General features: G+C 40.9%; 1 protein-coding gene across 14 annotated transcripts in view; it reads left to right on the top strand.

Moving 5' to 3' along the window:
• ablim1a (actin binding LIM protein 1a) overlaps positions 1–23650 on the top strand; it is a 41863-nt gene that overhangs the window by 16898 nt on the left and 1315 nt on the right. For 3 of the 14 annotated variants that reach the window (XR_014801997.1, XR_014801992.1, XR_014801996.1), the window contains exons 2-23: positions 4203–4340; positions 7356–7539; positions 8147–8256; positions 11093–11219; positions 11341–11434; positions 13228–13315; positions 14613–14677; positions 15019–15063; positions 15717–15794; positions 15976–16134; positions 16374–16418; positions 16523–16558; positions 16668–16797; positions 17338–17457; positions 18192–18296; positions 18560–18607; positions 19627–19767; positions 20530–20615; positions 20729–20852; positions 21013–21074; positions 21639–21699; positions 21948–23600. Coding sequence is in view for 3 of the 14 variants with exons in the window: in XM_084948891.1 (XP_084805017.1) it covers positions 4203–4340; positions 7356–7539; positions 8147–8256; positions 11093–11219; positions 11341–11434; positions 13228–13315; positions 14613–14677; positions 15019–15063; positions 15717–15794; positions 15976–16134; positions 16374–16418; positions 16523–16558; positions 16668–16797; positions 17338–17457; positions 18192–18296; positions 18560–18607; positions 19627–19767; positions 20530–20615; positions 20729–20852; positions 21013–21074; positions 21639–21699; positions 21948–21955; positions 22487–22561; positions 23520–23600 (2210 nt within the window). In the remaining 11 variants the exon portion in view is untranslated. The remainder of the gene's footprint in view (positions 1–4202; positions 4341–7355; positions 7540–8146; positions 8257–11092; positions 11220–11340; positions 11435–13227; positions 13316–14612; positions 14678–15018; positions 15064–15716; positions 15795–15975; positions 16135–16373; positions 16419–16522; positions 16559–16667; positions 16798–17337; positions 17458–18191; positions 18297–18559; positions 18608–19626; positions 19768–20529; positions 20616–20728; positions 20853–21012; positions 21075–21638; positions 21700–21947; positions 23601–23650) is intronic. The other 11 variants (XM_084948891.1, XM_084948890.1, XR_014801993.1 and 8 more) reach the window with 11 other exon arrangements.

Genomic DNA, 23650 nt, shown 5'->3' with positions numbered 1-23650 from the left:
GTACAGCCCCAAATGCCAAGGTATAATAGTTCAAGAGCCACGTCTGTTGTTTCCCTTAGGAGAATAAACAGGAACTAAAAGCAAACCTCATATTGCACCTTTTTGTCAGCCTTGATGTATAAAAAAAACATAAGTCAAAATTCAATGATGTACTGCAGTTGCATTTATAAAGTTGTATTCACAGTCTAAGCCACAGTCATAGCCACATTTACCATGCAGTCATTCAAGCCTATTCTATACTCTTTAAGCAAGACTCACAAATTAGCCTAGCGGTCATGCTAGCTGGTGAGGTCAGTGTTATCCACTGCACCATTTTACCCTCCATTATGCCAACTATAAAAGGCAGCAATACACAGATTAACCCGAAGTAGTACAGACACTTTTTGCTGAAGTGGCTTTTTGTTGAAGTTTGAGAGTTCAGAACATTTTAGTGTAGGTCTAGTAGACAGGCTACAGGCTAGCTTGCTAATGTAGCTTGATTTTGGAGAGGTAGGTGCTCTCAGGTAGGGATTCTCAGTAACTCCAAAGTTAACTTCTTTCTACTTTGGGTGGTCTTAGCTAGCTTGCTAGTGCTAGCAGTGACTTAAGTCATTGTAAAGTGTGTGAAATATTGGGTTTGTTTGAAGGCACCTTTAATAAAGCTGGGATAGGGATTGAAAAAAAAGCAATTAATTTGTTACAATTTAACTACTGGGCCTTTATCCAGAAAATGCTATGGTAGTCAGGTATGCTAATTGTTGAATATTAACTTGAACGATGTTTGTATGACATTTCTGTGTTTACAGCTCGCTGTACCTTTCTTAAGTTATTAATGAATCAAGTTTTAAAGGTTAAGCCTTTAAAATCACATGACATCTTGCTGATTTACTATTTTGTTTTATAGCAACATTATGAAAGTTGTTTTGATTGCTAAAAAGAAAGCCAGTAACCTGCTGTGCTGGCACAGTCAGCAACCTCATGTACCAGCACTTTGTAGAACACATTTTCTTATCTTCGTTTTTGACACACATTTCACTTGTGAGGCTTCCGGCAGCTAAGGTCATGTGTCAAATAAACAAAAGATGGGCCTTGGAATGTAGCATTCCCAAACAGAGGAAGTGCTAATGGGGGTGTTTGGAGATGCAACAACTTTAAATGTTTGTTTTTTTATTTTGTTCATTTGATATTTGACTTAGGTATTTAGTTATTTTTGATTTGATTAACGTTAAGTTAAAGTATTAAACTAGCTCTTGGTTTTGTGTCATTGTAGTTACTTCATTTGTCAGTTTTTGTACAAGTTGGCCTGATCAGCTAACATTTAGACCATCGTTAGAAATATACAATTATATATAAAATTTCCTCCTCGTTTGATTTATACTACTAAATCTTGTCTTCCTTCATGAGCACAGTGTTATTACTACTGGTACGAGTAAATGCGATCAAAAAGAAAGAAAGAAAAGGAAATGGAATTGGCCTTTAAGTTGTTCTAGCATGTTCCTGAGGTTGACTTATTGGATTGGATATTTTTCATGAGAGCGGTTACCCAGATGGCCTCTGTTTTTCCATCGAGGTGCAATGTCACATACAGAGCTGCTGGGACTCCGTTTACTCTTACAGTAGTCTGGTTCGCCCAGAAATGAGTCATTGTCCTGCTGAGTGTAATCACATCAGAAACACCAAGGAGAAAGATCCTCCACTCATAGTCCACCTTTTTTTTCTGTTATCTCACAACTACTCTTCACCTTTGTGTTTCAAAATGTAAATAGAATAATGTTATGTTGTTGTTATTCCTTTTAGGAGTTGCCACAATAAAGGTTTAGTCAAGTTTAAATCAAAAATAGCTGAAATGCCTTTTAAAAAAATTGGACTTCTCTTTCTGCCGTCTTTAAACATTAGTAAGCCAGTCTAAATGTAAATAATGGGACACAAGGTAGGGCAAGTCATCAGAAGTCCAGAGTAATCTCTTTCTTTGGTAGACCATCGATTGTTCGTGATACTATTTCAGTATTCGCTATTTTGGCGGTGTCTTATTTTAGCCTTGCAGACTAATGATCTACTGCAGAGCAGAAAGAGAAAAGAGCCTTTCATGTCTGTTCTCACTGTGACTCTGCATATTTGTGTGGGTATGTCTTTGTTTGAAAAAGAGACAGAAAGAAGTAACAAAAGAAGGAAAAGCGAAAGCCTCCTTGCCAGTTAAAGCTCCCGACTGTCAAATAATCTGCTGGTTTCAAACAGCTGATAAGCTGTGTGCAGTGCGGCACTGCAGCGGTATTTACGTTCCGTGCAATAGTGGCAGATTAACGTCTGTCTTTAAGAGGGATGCACAAAGTGTTAAGTGAGGAATGCCATATGCTGATACATCGTGGATCTAAAAATAATGCTGGTGCTGCTTGCCATTAATAGCCTAGCCTTATATAATTCTAACGATGGTCAAAATACCTCACACCAAGAACGTGATGTCTAAATGTGTTTGTACATTAAGATCTGAGGCTGAACAACAAGTATGTTATAGCCATGTTAGGCTGTGGTTGCACTACTTTAGTTCAGACTGAAATATCTCAATCTGTTTCTCAGTTTGTTCCATTGCTTTGAATGTTGATATAGGCATTCATGGCCTTAAAGATGAGCCTCACTGAGTTTGGTTATCCTCGGATACCATCCCAATTTTCACGTCCACAGAACCAACTTTTTTTGATAGACTGGTGCCTTTCTTGGTCTAGACATTCATGGTTCCCATACGAATTACCTATGATTGCCCTGACTTGCTTCGCCTCAATGTGTTTTATATTGTAAGCTAAAGACTTGGCGACAGTGAGAAGGAAAAATGGCCTTTTAACAGGAAGACTCTCAGGCAGAACCAGGCTCTGGGAGAGGCAGCCATCTGCCACAAATGGAGGTGAGGGAACAGGAAACTATGGAAGAGAGCCATTAGATTAATAATAACTATTAAATGGAGTGACATGAAGTGTAGTTCCTACAGTCTTTTTTCAATTAATCTAATTCAGTTAATCTTCAATTAATCCAAATTTGAATATTTGGTGTATACTGCATAAGACCTTCTTGTGTTTGTGATTGGTAGTAATTTATAATAATTACCACCAATGTATATGAATGCGTTAACAGTCAATAAATCTAAGCTCGCTAACATAGTGAGCAATGCACCTTTATAACATCAGCAATGCTGACATTGTCATCTTGAGCGCGATAGAATGCTGACATAAACATTAAGCTCCAAGCGGCACTAAAAGACTCGTGTCCTTTATAAAGTGGCTCCACTCCTTTACATTCTCGCTTTCTCCTCATGCGTGCACACTGTCAGTACATCATGGACATGTGTCTGCCTTTATAAAACTGTTATTTGCTGCCTACCATTGTTTTATTCATTCATGGCTTTTATAGAATGAGTTACTCAGTCACAGCAAAAGTGACGTCTCTTCTGTTTTATTAGAGGCTGGTTTTTACTTTGTGAGTCTAAGCGTGTATGTCTGTGTTTTCATTCAAAAATGTGGTCCTGAGGACATCTACTGGAGCAGGTGGTTTTGTGTCAGTGTTTATGTGTCTGCCAGTTTGTCCAAAGATTTGCCAGTGCAACAATGTCACGAACAGGAAAGATGCTGTCAGCAGGCAGAGTTGTCTCAGAAGTCACTGGTTCTGCAGTTAGTGTGACCCCATTGCCGGATGGACTCTAGCTTTATTTGCGCTTACATGTCAAAAAGAGTCAAATGATTATTGGGACGATAAGCTAGTCAGAGACAGTAAATGGTCCATAACTCTAAATTATGTTTTCCTTTGAGAATGAAAGTACATTAAACTCAATAGTGAAACAGTCTTCATCAATACCCTTTTAGTGCTCTATTTACCAAGCCTTGCTCCCCTCAGCATTTTGACTGTCCATCCTCAACTGACGGAGACAGACTATGTTTAGACTGATGTTCTCCAGAGAGTCTCTCTGGCCAAGAACCCAAAGTTGCGCTGTCCTGCTCAATGTCATTCTTTTTCTTTTCTTTTTACGCTGACAGGCTCTGAGCACTTGTTCTTCAGCTCTGGTGTTTGTGAGATGTTGCAGATTCAGGTCCTTGTGCCGAGCATGCTAATGTTGACTAACTGTTGACTATAAGAGATGTCACAAAAACCGTATTGACTGCCACGTCTAGCAATTCCCGTGGCTCATCAGCATTACAGCTCAGCAGTAATGTTGATATTGTGTCTGCTTTCTTTTGCAGTGGCTCATGCGCAGGACACACGCCACCACTCTACAGAGAAGCCCCTAATTCAGTGCTACAAGTGTGGGCAGCCATGTAAGGGCGAGGTGCTCCGGGTGCAGAACAAGCACTTTCACCTCAAGTGCTTCACATGTAAAGGTACAGTATACAATAAATACATTTTCAACATATTTTATTTGAAATTATAATCAAATTATATTTTCCTACAAATAAATAAATTAGGTACGCTAGAATATGGGGATAACAAGTCGGGAAACAAAGAAATAGTAATACTGTAAGTAAATTTAAGTAGTAATTTTAAGTATTGCATAACTTCTGGTATTTTACATGAGAAGGAAACACAAATTATGTTGTAAGTAATTTTGAGTACAGTGGAAGTATTTTGTACATAATTTCATAGCAATTCTGCAGAAAAACAAACAATATTTTCCTCTCTTAGATTATTATCTTGCATTTTTACATGCTTATTTTTTTTTTTACACCTTTGATGTTGATTATGATCTTTTTTTTTCCTCCTCAACCACACTTCAAACATAACCTTCAAAAGGATTGTATTTTTAAAAAGCTGGCTTGATGTGAATAATAAAGATGGAGATGTAACAAAGTAAAGATGTAAAAATGAAAGATTAATCCACTCTCTAATGTGTCCCAAAAAGTACAATGTACTTAGGATGGAAAATAAGGAAATATTGTTTGTTAAAATCATGCAGTTATGCATTAATTAAAATTGCCTACACACTACTTAAATTTATTTATAGCATAGTTATTCCTGTGCCATATTATAAAGTGTTACCAAGAATTCCGGTAAAGAGGTAAACTGCTTTGGGGATTATATATGAGTAAATATCTTTACTAGTATTTACTGCATGTGATTTCTCTCACCTTTATTCCATGTCAGAAAGCCTTTAATATTAAAATACAGACCAGTTGTTAGTAAATAAGTCATGTGTTTACAATTTAAAAATGATCTTTCATACCACTAAGACTAAACGGGAGAAGAAAAATGTGGGAGTTATGTGAAAATTGGCAGCCAAAGTGTGAAGTTTTAAAATTCTCTGCTAATTTGATCCTGTCACAATAGTAGGACATTATCTGCCTTTCATTCAGTCCGTGCTACTTAATGAACTGGTTTGATTTTTTTTTTGTTTTGTTATGAAGAATTTTCCTCGCTGTTTGTACTCAGGAAAGCACGATAGTGCAAATAAACAGTTCTTTCTTCCTTTGCTGTCCCAGAATGCATCCCGTCCGTACAAAGTTTGAACTATAGGACCAGTCAAGTCCCTTAATGCCACAACGTCCTTTCTGTGACCTTCCGACTGGACGGATGCATGGTGGCATGACTCGTCTTCACTTCTCAGACCTGCATTGTTCAATTAAAGTGCCATCCTGTCTACTATGACAAGAGACAGTGCAAATCCTTGTTCATTAAGCTTTATTACCGATAGGTTTCTAGCACTCCGGCATGAGTACTATGTAGCCACCCACAGCTGACCAACCCATCTCACTTCGGGCCAGCTCAGGTCTTGCCCTGCTAAAACCTTTGTAGTTAATCCAAGACTGGAGTGCTAAGAGTTAGCTTACTTCATCGAGAGCCTAGAATAACACAAGCAAACGGTGAGATTAGTGCCTAATTCGGTCCTTTACATGTGCATGCCACAGAAGTGATAAAAGCATGATAAGGATAATGAGAAGGTTGCCAAAGTAGACACTAGTACAGCTTTAGTAGCCAAAAGACTCGGTGTCCTGGTCCTTGCTTTAATTGGATGTATGCTTTTATCAGTCTCCAACCTCACTAGTAGTAATCCTCAGGCTGACTGAGCTCTGACACTCAGAGATGCCTTTGCAGATGGATCCCAAATAGCCTCCTTTTGTACACTTTAATTTCATTAAATGCACAAAAGTTTCTGTTTCATTGCAGTTATTTTCATTTCAATTCAATAAGTCGACCTCACTGAGCTTCTAAAAAGGCATTTTACATAATGGCATGTATCTTTTGAAAAGCCAGGGCAGCTGGACATCAAATCTCCACTGCTGGTTTTCCTATTGACTCACTTAGTTTACAAGCTAATCTCATCATGTCTGAGTCTTAATGCAATTAAATCTGATTCACTCCCTCACCCGCTCCCATTCATCCCCAGGATTTAGCGTGCCTCATTGCATAAGAATGATTAGGTGCAGTTATCTCAAACATCAAAATATTTTCCCTCTTAGCTCTGGCATTTCCGAAGGGCTATTAAATTCGCAGGCTCTCTCTTCGGTGCTAAAATGGTGAACTGCACGGATTGAGTGATTATTATGGAGGGTTGAAATATTCCGTACGGGCAAGCTGATGATGAAAATGTGCAACCTTCTCTCATTATGTTGCAATGACTGATGTTCTGTTTAATGTAAAGTGTAACGTTTGGAATTCCTAAAACAAAATCTAATAATGTTCTTTAATAAGTGAATACTATGTTCTGAGTACTATATGAAAGACAAATACTTACTTTAACTGATAGTTTTTATACACACAGATTTTTTTTATTACACACATATGATTATTTAAGTCAGTTTTAACGCCAACACAAAGTTCAGCCATACAAATTCCGAGTAGTAAAAATATTTTATTTGTCACACAAACACCTCAGTTGTTTGTGAATTTCTATTTCTTACCTTGTCAGTTTTGAATGTTTGTGTAGATGACAAGGTTACATTTGAATAGAAGGAAGCTTGTTGTAGGCTATCAGTGTAGTACCAAACATTTTGAGCAAGTTATCTTCCAAAACAGATCACAGTTATTTCCTGGGCTGGACAATTGCCGAATTGTTGTTGCATTGAACCTTTAAAGGGAAAAAAGCCTTGCCAGAGTAGTGCAGACTGGTAGACGTGAACTCTAAATGCAAGAATGTTTCATAGCGAGAAGATTTTTTTTAATAGCCTGGCTGTGAACACTGCTGATGAGAGGATTTTTCGTTCTGCTTCCCATTGTACACACAGAGCTATTAATATGTGTTTTTCAGTGATTTTCCAGTCATCGTCCATTTCACACACTCCAGGCTAGCAGTTGTTAAGAAAGCCACTGAGCCATGGACAAGTTGTGAGCCTTGATGGTTGAACGCCTTAAAGCATTAAATGACCTGGCTCACTGAGTGCCAATTTGTGTGTCTCCTATAGTATGTGGCTGTGACCTTGCCCAGGGGGGCTTCTTCATGAAAAATGGAGACTATCTGTGCACACTGGACTACCAACGCATGCACGGTACCCGCTGCAATGGCTGTGGGGACTTTGTTGAGGGAGAAGTGGTTACTGCTCTGGGCAAGACCTACCACCCTGCCTGCTTCGTCTGCACCATCTGCAAGTAAGACATTCACTGCTTTCACCAGGTTGGCATGTGGACTGCAGAAAAAGTGTGATTGCATTGCAAAATAATAATGAGCACCAACAAGCAGCAATAAGGTGTTAAAATAAGCTCTAAAATATAAAATATGGGATGTGAAGTATGAAAAGTTGCTAATTGCAGTTACATGATATTCTGAGTTGAAAATATATCTTCTTTGAAATTTGAAGCAAATCTTCTCCTCTTTCTATTAAGTGCATATTTGGTTTGAGCAAAATCAACACAGGTGCTTCTCTTTAACGCTGCTCATGTCTTACTTTCTTGGATTCATGTGTGACTCTCCATTTTAGCTACAATTAAATTTTCCGTGGAATGATTGTCATGGACAAACAAAGTTCATGGCAGGAGTAATTCCAGTAGAAGGTTTACAGTAGCATGCTGTGTGTCATGTCTACGTCATCTGACTAAATGAGCTCCCCAGGCTGACAGTGTTGACATACATCCGCATCATTGGGCCCTGTCATCTTCACCGCCGTCAAACAACCTGCAAGCCACAGCTAATAAACTCTTACACTTACCATGGGAGCGCAGCTTTGTTGACTGGTTGTTGATGTCACCCCGCTTCTAGACGACCGTTTCCTGCCGGGGACAGGGTGACCTTTAATGGAAAGGACTGTCTCTGTCAATACTGTGTCGAGCCCATGTCTCCAGGACCAAAGGACATCCTGGGCTCCAGCAGTGAGTAGTCATTGCCTGTTACACAAACAGAAAGGAATTAACCTTCACACAATGATAGTTTGATAGACTTTACACTTGAACTGAAAGTGAATTATTGGAATTTATTTGGTTTTAGAGAAACAAAAAGTCTGGAAAATCGTAGCCTCCAGACCTGATTCATACGTGGCATTTAATGTAGCTGTTGACCAGTCAGTTTAGTGGTAATATTTTGGCTGTGAAGAATAATTTTCAGGTCCATATCAGTCATCTTGCCCACACATTATTAGCATTAATTTAAAATCAGTTCAATGTGAAAATTTATAGTAAATGTGGAGTTGTGCCTGTCCGTGGGTCATTCATTACTTACTCATAAACTTCGTACCCACAGACTTTATAGTCATTTCTGTCCACATGGTAATTTTAAAGTATTTCAATTCTTAACTTGAGAAGTTACATGAACCAGTAATGACTTCTGTAAAAAGTGTTTCTCGATTTATTTGAGATCTTAAACAGTTGTGAGCGATTGCCCAGAGACACACTGGAAAAGCTCTAAAGGCCAATGTAGTTAGCACAAGATAATCAGCAGCATGCTGGATGGCTTTGTTGTTACGTCTACAAAGCCACGTCACCACAACTGCACACTTTAAGCTCCATATACAACTGTAGAGACTTGCAGGTGCTGCTGCAGCTTGTCTGTGAGGAAAGCTGCATGTTCAATAATTCGTTGTCTAAATGTGCTCGACGTTTAACTGTGTGATAGTCGGTGCTGCTAGAATCAGGCCAAGCAAGTTCAAGAGTAATGCTGAACCGCAGATCAAAAAGACTCAAAAGTAAAGAAAAGCTGGTGTTCATCTTTGATTAAGCAAACAAAAATGAATAAATAAAAGAAAAATTAACTTTTAGAGAGAATTTTAAAGAGAATATTTACACAGCTGTGCCTGGGATCAACAGAGCCTGGGATCATGGGGAATATATACCACAGGGCTGTGTAGTGTAATGAGTAGGGTCCGCTCTGGTCAAGCACTCTAACATTAAAATTCTTTTTAATGATTCTTTTTAATGAATCTAGAGATTCTCGATTTAAAGAACTGTTTGTACGTAACTGTTTCCGGCATTGAAGCCAAATAAACTAATAGTCTGATATTTTGCCTTCCACTGTATTTGATATGAAGTTATAGCTGTAAGTTAGTTAGTCAACAGTTTTCACTCTTTTGTTTTCATAATGATTAAACAAACAAGATTTATTTTTTTAAAAACGGTTAATTAGTGAGAAGTTCAGGTACTGTTGGGAAAATACTGCCGGGAAGGTTCATATTTGATAAATAAAGATGATAAAGTGGTATCAACCGATCGTCAAACCTTTGGCACAAAAGTAAATTTCCCTACATGCCAAACTGTCAGTTTGATTCTGTTTTATTTATATACTGTAACACCAAAACACAGTTGCCTTGAGGTGCTTTATATTGTAATATTAAGACTCTATAATAATAGACAGAAAACCCTGACAAACAAACGACCCGCTCTGAGCAAGAATTTGGTGACAGTGGGAAGGAAAAGCTCCCTTTAAGCAGAAAGAAACCTCTGGTAGAACCAGGCTTGGGGAGGGGCGGCCATCTGTGGTGACTGGTCAGGTGTGAGGGAAGGAAGGCAGGACAAAGGCACACTGTGGAAAGAAGCAGAGTTTAATCATAACATGATGATTAAATGCAGGTAAATAAACAGAGAAAGTGAAAAGAGACGAGTGAAGAGGAAACACTTGGTGCATCATGGGAAGCCCTCAGCAGTCCAGGCCTTTTTCAGCGTAACTAAGGGAGGGTTCAGGGTCACCTGATTCAACCCTAATTATAAGCTTTTACAAAAAGGAAAGATTTAAATCTGATCTTAAAAGTAGAGGGTGTCTGTACTGAACCACAAGTAAGCTTGCAGCATACTGGAGTGATGTGGGGCTATGTAGTCTTTAAGATAAGACTGGGCCTGATTATTTAAGACCTTGTATGTAAGGTGAGCAGAAGGCAAAGCAGAAGCGAAATCCTAAGGGGTTAAGCAGGTTTAAAAATGGTTCTTTTCCACATCACAGTGAAGGAGTTCCCTTAAAACCTAGTTACAATTGAATTAAAAACAATGCACTTGTAGCATTCAGGGAGATCCTCCACCTCTCCCAGCCTCATGTGCCAACCATCCGTTTTCCTTTATGTATAACACCAAGGACAGGTCTCGCTAAATAATGCATGGCCGTGCATTTCCTCTGGATTGTGTGGCCCTCAAACCCCCCCTCCTCTTCTGGATCCTCTCTTTCTTCCTTCTCTTCCTCTTCCTGCTCTTTCTAGCTGCCTCTCTCCCCCCCTCATCCCCCACTGGTGTCTCTGTTGGTGTTTCGAGAGCTTTTAGACAAGGTCACCTATAAATAAGGCATGCTGATTCTGCTCACGTCATCATCCCAACCTTGTTATGCCTCACGTAGTTATCATCCCCTGTGGTTGCGGTCGGCTCTACGTTCCTTTCATCCTCCATTCATTAAAGAAGAGATGACAAGAAGATTGTTCATTTAGAAACCAACCTCTTACACTTTTAGAGCCTCGGGATCCTACTTGCTTATGGATGGAGCTTTTAGAACCATGATAGGAGAGAAGTGGATGATAGGAAGCGGCAGCTGTCAGAACGCTGCTGGTTACACTCTGTCACCATCTAGTGTCTTGGGTCAGAAGTGACAAGATGCCTCAGCTAGTATGTAAAGGCTGCGTTTTTATTTTAAACAAGCCTTCAAACAAAGTATTAATTAGATTCTTCCTTCAACTTTTAACTCATGTTCTTGTTGTGTGTGTGTTCTTTTTAAACAACGCCTATTTTGCTTTCGTAGATTGCGCAGGATGTGGCCGAGACATTAAGAACGGACAGGCTCTCCTTGCTTTGGACAAACAGTGGCATCTGGGCTGCTTTAAGTGTAAGGCCTGCAACAAAGTGCTGACCGGGGAGTACATCAGCAAGTAAGGAGCACATATCTGCTGTGATTATAGGCTGCTTGCTTGAATTTAGGCCTGCACAGGGTTCACGCTCCATGTAATATTTCACTGTCAAGCGTTTCCACGTGTCTCTCTCGCCTCACAGGGATGGCGCCCCCTACTGTGAGAAGGACTACCAGACCCATTTTGGAGTTCAGTGTGAGGCGTGCCATCAATTCATCACAGGGAAGGTGCTAGAGGTAAGGACACACACACGCATCCATATCACATTTAACTCTTGGTATGCGCAGATATCTCTTTGTGTGGCCGCCCTCTGAGTTTCCTGAGAACCTGCCTTAGGTAAGTTTGAGGGAATCCTGAGCGTTTAAATCCTTAAATCACTAGAATTTAAATGATTTTTAATCATAATTTTTGGGAAAGTACAATTAAAGTTTAGATTGTTTGCATTATTTTGGATTCAGATGTCTTTAATACTTGAGAGTGTGTCTGCCTTTCTGCTTCTCATGCAGACACACACAGGGGATGTTGCATGGAGCAGAATTGTGAAATGTAGTTTGATAATCTCTGGTGTAATCTCCTCTGCACCGAGCCAAACAGACTCTTGACACGACTGTATTCAACTAAAAGATTAACTCTTAGCAGATTTTAGGTCTTCTCAACTCCTGCCTAAATACACATTTGCAAAAACACGCTCAGGCATAAATGATATAAATATTATATAAGAGGGAATGTGATTTGACATTTAAAAAGTGACTGGTATCCCCATGCTATCACTTGTTATGAAACACTTTTTAGGCATTATTAGAACTGCGCTTAAAAAACACGTATGTCCTTTACACTGTGTCTGTTCACTAGTATCTCCAGCATATGCAAGCCTGCTTGTTCTGCAAACAGACACTGAGTTATGTGTCATTTAATGGTATGAAAATGTCACTGCTAGCCAACCAGGCTTACAGTAATCCAACACTAAGGCAGGCCTTTATGACAATAGCAAAAGGCTGCTGGGTCTCATCCCTGAGCCGCTGCCAGTGGATCAGTGAAGCCAAAGCCAAAGTCTGAAAGCCTAATCACTGACCCAAGACCCAGGCCAAATACTGTAAAGCCATCAGCAGGTTGCATATAGTCTGTTCCTTTTGGGAGTGCAGTGTGAATGGCTTATTAATGTAGGGGTCATTAACGGTGCTGTTAGAGATTGAGAGGAATCGGGAGTGTCTGTAATGGTACGCTGCACATGTAGCAGAAGTACTTTTATTATAGCTGAAAGGGAATTGAGTTTGGCAGAGTGCTGGGTAGAAGGCACTATAAAGTTTCTTCTACAGTCATTTTTTCTCATGCAGTAAAATGCAAATATTAGTCTGTGGCTTCATATCTTTGAGTAGCCACTTGCTTCTTAATGAGGGTTGTTATACAGCAGGCGATTCATTTGGATATTTATCACCCGTGGTCAAGGTTGCTTGGGCTTTTTAACAGAACGCTCCACATGCAAAGTGGTACGTCAGTATAGACGGACGTTTGGGCGCTCTAGCTGTCAGACCATTTTACTGGAGCACATTATGAAAGGAAGGTACAAAGCCGGACGGTCGGATACTTGAAAGCAGATTGACTGTGCCGTTTTGAACCATCATATTCATCTTTTTAAAATAGTAAGATGTTTGACTGGAATACGTTAAATGATTTCTCAAAATGTGATGCAGTAAAGTCACACAGATCCTCACTTGACTCCATGAGCTACTGAGAAAAACGTGAAAAGATGCTGAATGGCATTTTTAGGGAAACTTTTTTCACCCGCTGCTGCCCATTTGCATGTGAAGCAATCCTTTAGAAAGGAAACTACTGGCACACTGGATCTGATGAAACGCTCTGTTTCCTAACATGGGCTGTTCGAGGAAGCGAGCGTAGCTGAGAGCAGGTGGGGCACAAGGTTTACTGCCTGGAAGTCATAGCTCAGCTTCACCTGTTCCACCGCAGGCTTCATTCGTCTTCATTTTTCCCCCCACGATGCCAAGTCTGTTTTGCGCTCCGTGTTTTCCAGGCAGGAGATAAGCACTATCACCCCAGCTGTGCGCGATGCAGCAGGTGCAATCAGATGTTCACAGAAGGAGAAGAGATGTATCTGCAAGGTGAGCGGATCTACATGTGCTGCTGCTGCCTCATCAAAACTTTGTTCCTTTTTGCTTCTTTTTTTGTGTGTGTGTTTGTTAACTGACACTGATAAATTGAACACTCCTCTTTGGGTTGAGTAAAGTTTAGCATTATGAAACGGATTTTATTCAACTATTAGAGCTATAAAGGAGGAAATAGTATTAGAAGGTAGAAAATGTAAAGAAAATTGTAGTTATTTCTGTCATAAGGGTGTAAATTATAATAGTCTGACATTCATATAGGAGATTATACACTAAAAACCACACTCACAAAGCTCTTTATTCTCTGCAAGCTGTCTTTTTAACAGCCACACTCCAGTAGATGTATTCAGATTACCTTCCTGAGCCACAGACGCATGTTTGTGCCGCTGTAAACCCAGAGACTGGTTCCTCTGCAGTATGATGGGAGTGAAAAGATGGTGAAAACGAGGTCAAAATGAACATTTTTTCAACATTCTTTAAGTCTTGAAGTGCAGAGCAATACTTCTTTTGTTGTTTTCCCAAAGATTTGAAAAACACTGTAAAACACATCACTCTAAAATCTCTTAGATGTTGGGATTTGGTGACCGTGGAGGACATAAGAAGTGATTTGCGTCACTTCCTTTCTCAGACCATTCGGCATCCTCTCGTAACCTTCTTTATCTTCTTACTTATGTGGGTTTTTATGTTTAACTTGTCAAAGATGAATCCCCGGCACACTGTCAGCTCTGGGTCTCTGCAGTGGGAAATCTTCATCCTAGAATCAATAAGAAAAAGAAGTGCGATTTCATCTCAGTTCTTCTCCATGAAATAGAAATGTTGCTGCAGTAAATGAAGTATTTCTGTCAGCAAGACTATAATTGTGTAAATAAGTGTGTAAAATTACAGTTGGTCCAGATTTATTTGTTCCTTTTTTTTCACTGTGGAGTTATTGTGAAAAAACACAAATTTCTATAGTTAGGTAATGACAAAATATGAATTATTTAGGCTATTTGATTGTTTAATTATTACTTAATTACTTTGGTGGATTAGGAAAGGCCATATTGAAGTCTTTATCAATAGAAAAAAGCTTTAAAACTTGTGAAAATACAGTTAAAAATCAAAACGTATGGCCTTCTTCACATTTTCCAAAGCCCCCCAGTGGGCCGAAATGGAGTCCTTGCTGGGCCAATTCCGGCCCATGGGCCTTATGTTTTACAACCCCTGATCTAGAGCATGAGCAGCCCTTATAAATAAAATTTCATTTATGTGTTTAATCATTTTAACCTGAATCTATTCTCTCTGTCTCCCTGCACAGGGTCAACAGTCTGGCATCCTGGGTGCAAGAACACCACGAGAACAGAAGAAAGGCACAGGGAGCGGGTAGGAATCTGGGACCTTTTGGGGTTTTTTATGTGTCACGGAAATGTTTTACAGGAAAAGATAGAGTTTGGAATATTTAACTAAACACACTGTTATCACTCCCTTGCTGTTAAAATTTAACTTACTGTGCTGTAAAATAATTTGCCTGTTGAAGCAGCTGTGTGTGTGTGTGTGTGCCTTTCCATGTGTTATGTGTGTGTATATAAATATTTGTTCATATGCATATTTACGCGTGGCCACGTTCACCTTGATGTATGTGTGAACTGTGAGTCGGGCAGCAAAGGTACAACCCCTGTGTGATGTCCTGTGAACCCCCCCTCCCCCTCTCCCTTCCTCCACAGCTAATGCCTCCGTCCCTCTTATTCCTCCAAAAAACAGAAAGGCAGGTACTGTATTTCGCTATTGGCTATGAGATGGCATCATCCTGTGTTCCACCATGTCCATAGGACACAGTGCACTGTATGCTGCCATCTGCTGGAGACAGCCTGCAGTGCCCTCTCTCTGTGTGTCATACGGAGCCATTCAGTCCTGTCTTTGAACATGTCGACGGCGCATGAGACAAAGGTGCTCGCACATTTAAAGGAGCAGACGAGCTGTCACAGACGACTGATGTGGCTTTTTCCTAAAATCAACATTTACCCATTCGGCGAAAAGCTTCAATTATGCCACGTGCAGACCTGCTGCTGCCATTCAGACAGTTCATTTCCCATAAGCAGGCATGAGGTCCTTAAGAACATCAAATCACAGCACTAAATCACTCATTCACTTTGCAAATTTGCAAATGAATGACTTAATCATGAGATGACATGTTAGTGTTCCAAAGTACTTCATATAATTCATGAAACGTAAATACAGGGGTTGCCGTTCCCTCTCATCCCTCATACAGTATAAAGACCAACCGTGTACTAATAATGCATAATATCCAGGTGACAATCCTGGCTAATATGCAGATGCCAGTAGGCTGTGGATCCTGGTAGGCTAACTGCTCTGACAGGTATTGATGTGACTAACAGCCACATTTGTGTTTTCTTTTTCATAGCCGACGAGGTCGTCGTCTGAGAGTATTTGTTCCAGACCTGGTTCAAGCATACCTGGCTCACCGGGTCACACTATCTATGTAAGAAATGTCACAAACAGAGCTACAGTCTGAATAGATTCTGTAAATACTGTCAATGATATTACCCTTCCCACACCTTTTTTAGCATAACTGCTGTTTGACAGCTGCACCTTGCACAGCAGTAGTAATCTCCCTGTACTCTTGTGTATGTGTGCACGTTTGTCTTTGTTTGTCTCCCTAGGCAAAAGTAGACAATGAGATCCTTGATTACAGAGACCTAGCTGCCATTCCAAAAGTCAAAGCCATTTATGACATTGAGCGCCCCGATCTTATTACCTATGAACCTATGTACACCACCTCCCTGGATGAGAGAGAGGAGAGACGAGAGAGTGTGGGAGAGGTAAACACACAGACTGCGTGCTTCTCATTGTGTGCACACAAAAACGGTCCATGAATAAAACTCAAATGAGACAGGATTTTCCTCTGGAGGGATTTTTTCTTATGCAACAACAACAACAACAACAACAAAAAAAGAGAGAGAGGATATAATAAACACAAAGGACTCTATTACTGATTAAGATATTTTTCACTCTGTAATAAAAGATCTTTTGCCTCACTGAACTTCTGGGTCCTTCACAGCTCCACACTGCCAGGAGGGAACGTTCCCCCTTGCCGGATGACAAGGTTAGATGCATGGCTAAAAAGGAAGCAAAGTTTAATTTGTCTTTTCCTTTAATGTTCTTGTGAAAATCAAAGTTATAATTCAGAGTTGTTTGATTTCTTTGCAGTCCTCAAGAAACATGTCACCAACCCCATCTGGTGAGGTGAGCGAATCCATCAAACTCACTGTCCTGCTATAGGCGACAGTAAATACAGTCCAGTGTACAGTCTCGTTCATCAGAAGCTTGTGTAATCACTTGGTTGTGTTGACAGGGATCTTACGACAGGAGGGAACGCATCCTTCAGAGGTCCACCAGTCAGGGCTCCATAGGATCACCAGTTTATAATCGTCATGGATACACCCCCACTTTGTCACGGTCGCCGCAGCATTTTCACCGGCCAGGTAGGTCCTCGAAAAGACTCATTTTGTGTATATGTGTCTGTGTGTATTACTGTAGTGATTTCAGGGTTTTCATAAAGTGGATCCAAAAAATCTTTGATAAACAGGTGATGATGATGATTCAGAGTTCGCTCAGCCTGGCCTTAACGTTTGCATTTCCCTCCCTGTGTTGTTGAACGTAACCAAAATTGACTTGAGGTTATTTTGCCTCGCTTTGATTTACGTGACAGACAATCCATTTGCAGAGTAATTACCTTCAAGTCAGTTTTGCCCCTTTTACAACACAGTTTGAGTTTGCTGTTCTTTCCATAAAACTTTGCTTTTAGAATGTAACAAATCTTCATCTTCAATACTCCTTACGTCTCACTTTGGGTGTCTTTTATTTCTTCTTTTCAACATTTGACCCCTCTGTATTTTCCGTATATCGTTTGCCCCGCAATGTCTCACCTTATATCTCCTTCCCTCGTCCTGTACTGTCCACTTCTATTGCCTGGTCCTGGGGTTTTTCTCCCTCCCTCCCACACTCTTTCTCCCACCTGGCAGAGGCTCTGACAGGCATGCAGAAGCTCTGCTCCTCCCTGTGCAGTAACAGTGTGGGCTCCAGAAATAGTGACTCCCGCCCCACCTCCCCTTTCAGACACCACTTCCTCCCCCATAGCCAAGGTAAGGGCCCCACTCCACTGTTATCTGCTGCCCCCTCTCTGCGCCCCCCGCCCCGGAGGCAACACGTCATCTCCATCATCACCTGGATAGCGACTCCCGTCAGTGCCCACTCTGTCATTCTGGATCCATCAACATTTCTCGCCTAAATGTTTCGGTCAAACCCATGCTTTTTTAAGCCGCTGACATGCTCTCTGCTCCTCTTCTGCTTTGACTTCACCTTTGCCCAAGTAGCTGTCAGGCTCCTTGTGTTTGTGCTTTACATCTTTGCATGCACTAGAGAGATATCAGTAATCCAAACCCTACATCCTAACTAATACTTCTGTGTGTGCTGAACGAAGGATATATATATATAAATATTTCTTTTGCATTGTATTGCATTGAATGAGTCTCCAGACTCCAGTAAACTGTGCTGCTTTATAGTGTCGATATGCTGCTGCATGCAGGGTGGTATTAACTTCTTAACTCTGAATTCATATTATAAAACAGGCTAACAGACATCAAACTTCATTACCCATAACCCATTTCCCAAACATTTAATCTCAAAATTCAGAACGCCGCTGCTCTGCTTCTTCTCGGCCCCATTTATCGCATTTATCCAAAGTAAAAAGAATGCGCCCCATTCATTCAGAATGACTTCAGCTGGTCCCGTTGGTCCCTGTGTGTTGCACCGTTCAAATTGTGGTTCCCCTGCAGTATCCCTGCTTACCTTCTGTTCTTGGTTCTTCTCACTGGAGGCACCGACCCGCCGAGTGGCCGGAGCTCTCCCCTACCGCTCAGGCCCGACAGCCGGCCGGTCACCCCGCCTCTCTCTCAGACCCCTAAACATTTCCACCTCCCAGGTAGGAGCTGGAGCGCACCCTGTCACTGCTCTTTCTTTCTTCCTTTCTTTCTTTCTTCTCCATTTGGGAGCTATTTTGTTTTTCCCTCTCTCTTTTTTTAATAAAAAACACATAGAGCTGTATCACAGGTCACGTTTTAATGTAAATCCCAGTCTAGCATGACTTACTGTCGTTTGTTTTTACACTAGATTTTTTTTTAACCATTTCTACTCATCAAAGCACGGTATGGTCTATAAATGTCTTTTGCACATGTCTGTTTTCAGATCAGGGGAGCAACATCTATCGAAAGCCACCCATCTACAAACAACACGGTACCTTTCCTGTTATACTATGATCTTTTTTGCAGTAGAAACTAAATTCTGTCTTTTTGACGATTAATTTGTGTCAGTGATTCCCCACCAGATACCTGTTATGAATTGTGTGAAAAATACATACAAAGTGGACACAAAAATCCAAAGATGATGAAGCTAAAACTAACAAAAACTGGCAAAAAGTTGTTGTTACGGTTGCAGGCCACAACTCTGGCAGTTGTATGAAAAGCAATTAAAAAAAAACAAACCCAAAACCCAATATTTGTATAAATTAAGAAAAATATGAATGTCTAAATGAGTTCCTCTTATTGAAAAGGTTGGGAAGCACTACTGTAGCCACTACTCTATGTGTTATTGAGGTCAACTGAAGCTGTGCATTCATCTAACCATAGCCACCGTCAGCGTCAGTGTACAAGCAATGTTTGAAGTCTGTCTCCAATCCTTTTATGTCTGACCTGTAGCTTGTTTTACTTTGTCCGTCTTAACAAGTCATAGCAGTAAAAGCAGCACTTGGCCTGTAGGTGAAGCGAGGCTGTGCAGCATTTGTGGAGTGGTGACAATTACGGGATAACCACTCTTCATTTTCCAGGAGTCAAGAGCGAGGGCAGTGGGTACCACAAGCAAGACCTGTGGCACGTTTCAAAGTAGAGACTCACAAAGGGAGATGAGCGTTACTGTCACTACGGTGTCTTTCTCCGTGTGCTATCTATATTACTTAACAGTAAGAGGAAATTCCACAATCTGGCATTAAAATGGAAATCCACGTGTACACTCGAGGCTTTTCTTTAATTATACGCTTAATACTCACAATGAGTCTTATCCACCACCGATTTTCACTTCTTCTATGATAAGAAAAAAGGTCAAGCTTTTTCTGTTATGGAGTGGCTTGTTAAGAAAGACTGTATATTTATGATTAAATGATCATTGAGCCTGACGATCAGATGGTGCAAAGATGTTTACTTGTGGTTTAGGCTGTGACCCAGACACTGATAGCTCAGTTCCCATGGTTACCAACCTAGATACAGCTTCCATAGCACGCCAAAGCAAGTCTGCTGATGAGATCATCAGATCTGCCACCTTCCCCGCTGCCCATGCTCCCTTTCCAGATGACAGCTCACGGAGTGAGGGTGATCGCTGGCCCTACTCGCTCACTGCGTTAGGTACAGTAGGCTCCTGTTGGGCATGTTCGCGCTGCTATCATAGTGGTACAACAGACACCTTACTGCCACCTAACTCTCCTGTTTCCAACCCTATAGCTGCCCCCAGAAGCTTAACTGCATCCCTGCTTTACCCCAGGCTTAAACTCTTGTTCAGACATAGCAGTATTTGCCTTTTGCGTTTTTTTTGTGTTTTTTGCTTGCGCAAAACTGAAGAAGCGTTGTTTGGTTTCTGTTGCTGTCATGTTACTTTCTGCTTGAGGCAGCATCAGTTTCTCCATTTTACTTTCCCTTACTGCACATGACGGGGCCTTTAGCTGTATGCAATGGAACCACAAATGACTTGGACAGAGATAACTGAGACTGACTTCAAACTTCTGTCTGTCTGTCTTACATTGTGCTGTTCTGTGTACTTGACATCTTTAAAACTCGACATGAGCGGCAAAGTGTAAACTTCTGCCATGTCGGTGTAGTCAAATATTCCAATGAGTCCCTCTGTTTGTCTGTCTCGTCAGCTCTGTCTCACATTTGCGTTCGACCCGCCACCATTTACTGTGTGTATTTCTCCCTGCTCGGCGCCCAAACAAGGCGGCCATATCTATTCTCTTTCTGTCTACGTTTGAAATGTGAATGAAACATTGAATGTGGTCGTACTATTCAAGAATGTTTGAAGCATGGAATCCCGCAGGGACGTGTCTTCGTGACTTTCCATACGCATGCTTTTGTTCATCTGTTTTTTTGTCGGCTTGTGTTTGGAACCTGTAGGTTCAGAAGGGAGGAGAAGATCTAGAGAAGAGGAGGAGGAAGAGGCTTTGAAAAGAAAGCAGCTCCAGGAGGAGCATCTCAGTAAGGTCAGTCGAGTAGCTTCACCGTCAACAAACACGGTCAATATTAGATGCAATACATCTGTTTTTCCAAAAGCTTTCAATAGCTGTGTAACTCTTATGAGTATGCGCGTTTGTAGATTCAGTCCGGTTTGGGGAAGCTCATTTTGAAGGAGGAGATGGAAAAAGAGCAGATAAGGGAGCGCCATGCACGAAGCCTCTCGGCTCAGCGCTACGATCCCAAACAGACCAGCTGTGATGCAGGTACAGAGCAGCTTTGTCAGTCTAATGCTTGGTGATCCTTTTTTTTATAGGTTAGAATATACCATATCCTCTAACATGGTATATTCCTGATTTTCATTTTTTAAAATCTAAAAACAAATATAAGTAATTAATTATTAATTGGCCAACATTTATATTTCAGATCAGCCTTCTCCAACCAAAACTAACTCTCTGCCTGGCTATGGAAGAAATGGGCTACATCGGGTGAGAACATACTTTTATATGAATACCCACTACATAATGAGGTTAATGGCAAAGGGTGCAGAGTTCTCTGAATCCTTGATTTCCAATGTTTTGCCAACTACTGACATCAGAGTTGCACACATTTTTCTTATATGGTCATCTCGGGCACGGTTATAACTGTGGGGCAGGCCTTACAAGCACTCTCATGTGTTTGCAAAGCCAGGCGAGAGGCAGCCAATTGGAGTAAAGTGGGCCTTGAAGAGACAGAAGTTAAAATGGTGTGTTTGAGACCTAGACTGAACTAAGGGGTTGCATAATGGGCCTGTAAAAGATAAGTAAGGACTTTTTTCTTTTTTTACTTTAAATTATGCAAAGCTACTTTACTGGAGTTCCAGAATAAAACATGGAGCTGGAAATGAGTATAATAAGTCCGCCTTCAAATGCAGTCTGTCTTGACATCAGTAGCAGAAACACTAATTCCTGATGTGCCTTAAATATTTCAATTAAAAATTAAATGAACTTGTCTCAGTTGAGAAAGAAAATCCGACATGTTAATGCTGATGTACTGTTCGTGTGTTCCTGCAGCCTCAGTCCACAGATTTCACCCAGTACAACAGCTACGGGGACATGTGCGGAGGAGGCAGAGGTGAGAGATACTACCGAAAAACAGCCACCCAACAAATCTCTTGTCAGTTTTCACCAGAGCTATTCAGCAGCAGTATTCAGAATCGGCTTGCTACGTGTACATAAGTAGACATGCATTTTGAAATATTTGCACAATGATTCGCGTGTGTCATCAAAGGACAGCAGTGTTGTAAATAGTAGCTTGGCAGGGGACTTGACAGCAAAACCATTAACTGTGAGTCTCATTCTCTGTCCCATTTTGTCCTGCAGAGTTTCAGGTATGTCCCTCATCTGCTTTTTCACATGGCATGCCTCCTCATCTTGCATCACACATTTTGCTTGCACGTGGGTTCCAAGAAAAATTTTGCCCTGAATGCACACCGCCCACTCCTGCTACATGCTTGCATCACTGTTGGATTATTGTCAGCTACGGGGCATGAGCGATTTCAAATTCCTCGAATATGAGAATCAAACATGCACAGCCCGGTAGCTGAACCAGTGTACTAGAAGTCCAATATACAGTCATTGCCTCATGCCTTGTTCTGTGTGTTGTGTTATCAGTGTTATGACTCAAAGCTAAACTCAGTATGTAGCTGTGTCATTTTAAAACTCACCTGAGGGAACGTAGTCATTCAGAAAACATGTAAATGACTGCCCATCGTAAATACTACTTAAGGTACCGAACACTATCCAGGCTACTTGCTCCATCCAGTGAAAATTGTGCCCACTGTCATTAGTGGACATATTCATGCCATTATCCCTGCAGTCCCCTTCCACTATATTACATTTGTGTATGTTCTGTTCTTTAGCACATTAAGGATGGCCGTGCAGCACTTGCAAGGATGGACAGGGGAGTATCTATGCCTAATATGTTGGAACCGAAAGCAAGTATCTTCTTCTTTTTGTACTGATGACACTGTAATCTACATACTGTAGATAGATCTCTTTTTGAAATTATATATTGTTCACTTCTTCAATAGAGTTTTTTTTACTGTAATAAATCTCATCCGGATAAAAAAACAAAAACGTCCGAGGCGATATGGCATAAACCCTGTAGTGTGGGGACATTGGTGGAAGAAATACTTTTGCAGGAAGTGAAAGGCTCACCTTAGCCGGGTTCAGCATGCTGCTTTAGGAGCTGCCGAGTCACTCTAGCGCTTAGCATGCCGGCTTCTCCATGCTCATCTGCACATAGCTTTGATTTAAAGTGGCTGGATACTGTATGCACCATACAGTAGAGAATCCAACGCCCAAATTGTCATCCAAACAACTCATATCACTATATACTGTGTAGTATATAATGGCGTATATGCATTACTGTGTGGATATGAGTTGGTGAGAGGCTTCAAAGAACTTCTAGTTGCTTATCATCGAATGTGATCAATTTCTTCTTGCACCAAAGGAGTTAGCTATTTAAAAAAAAAAAATCCAAACACCTTAGATTTCCAGGACAGTCATACCCATGTGGATTTACTTGGCCTACATTACAGTTTTGTTTTTTTTTAGTTTGCTTTAAATTAATCTAAAAATTACAGCCTGTTACGTAACTCTGTTTCCATGTTTTCCCCCTAATCTGTTGCACGTTTCGGCACCCAAAGTGAAAGAAAGTGCACACGTCATAGCACCTGCATTTCCCCAGTGACTTAAAAAAATACAACAACCCAGTCAGCCTCCTGTCACATACCTGTTCTCCCACCCAGTGCTCCCTGTGTCGCAGTAGAATTACTAAAATGTTCCAATTTTATAGTTTTGTTTCATGAAAATGGTTTGTAAATTGTTCTGAAGCTGAACTCAAAAGCTTGTAAATCTGACTTGTCCACTGATGAATGTCTCCTCCTGAAGGTGTATCCCTATGAAATGCTCATGATAACCAGTAGAGGGAGAGCTAAACTGCCCAGGGATGTGGACAGAACCAGACTGGAGGTATCGGTTTTCCACCTGACCTTCTGCAATTAATACTGCATTTCTCTGCT

Source organism: Perissodus microlepis, chromosome 13 (genome assembly GCF_051167445.1).
Source record: "Perissodus microlepis isolate ML-2025 ecotype Zambia chromosome 13, ASM5116744v1, whole genome shotgun sequence".
NCBI classification, from domain to species: Eukaryota; Metazoa; Chordata; class Actinopteri; order Cichliformes; family Cichlidae; genus Perissodus; species Perissodus microlepis.
This window is presented reverse-complemented; position numbering and strand designations above follow the sequence as displayed.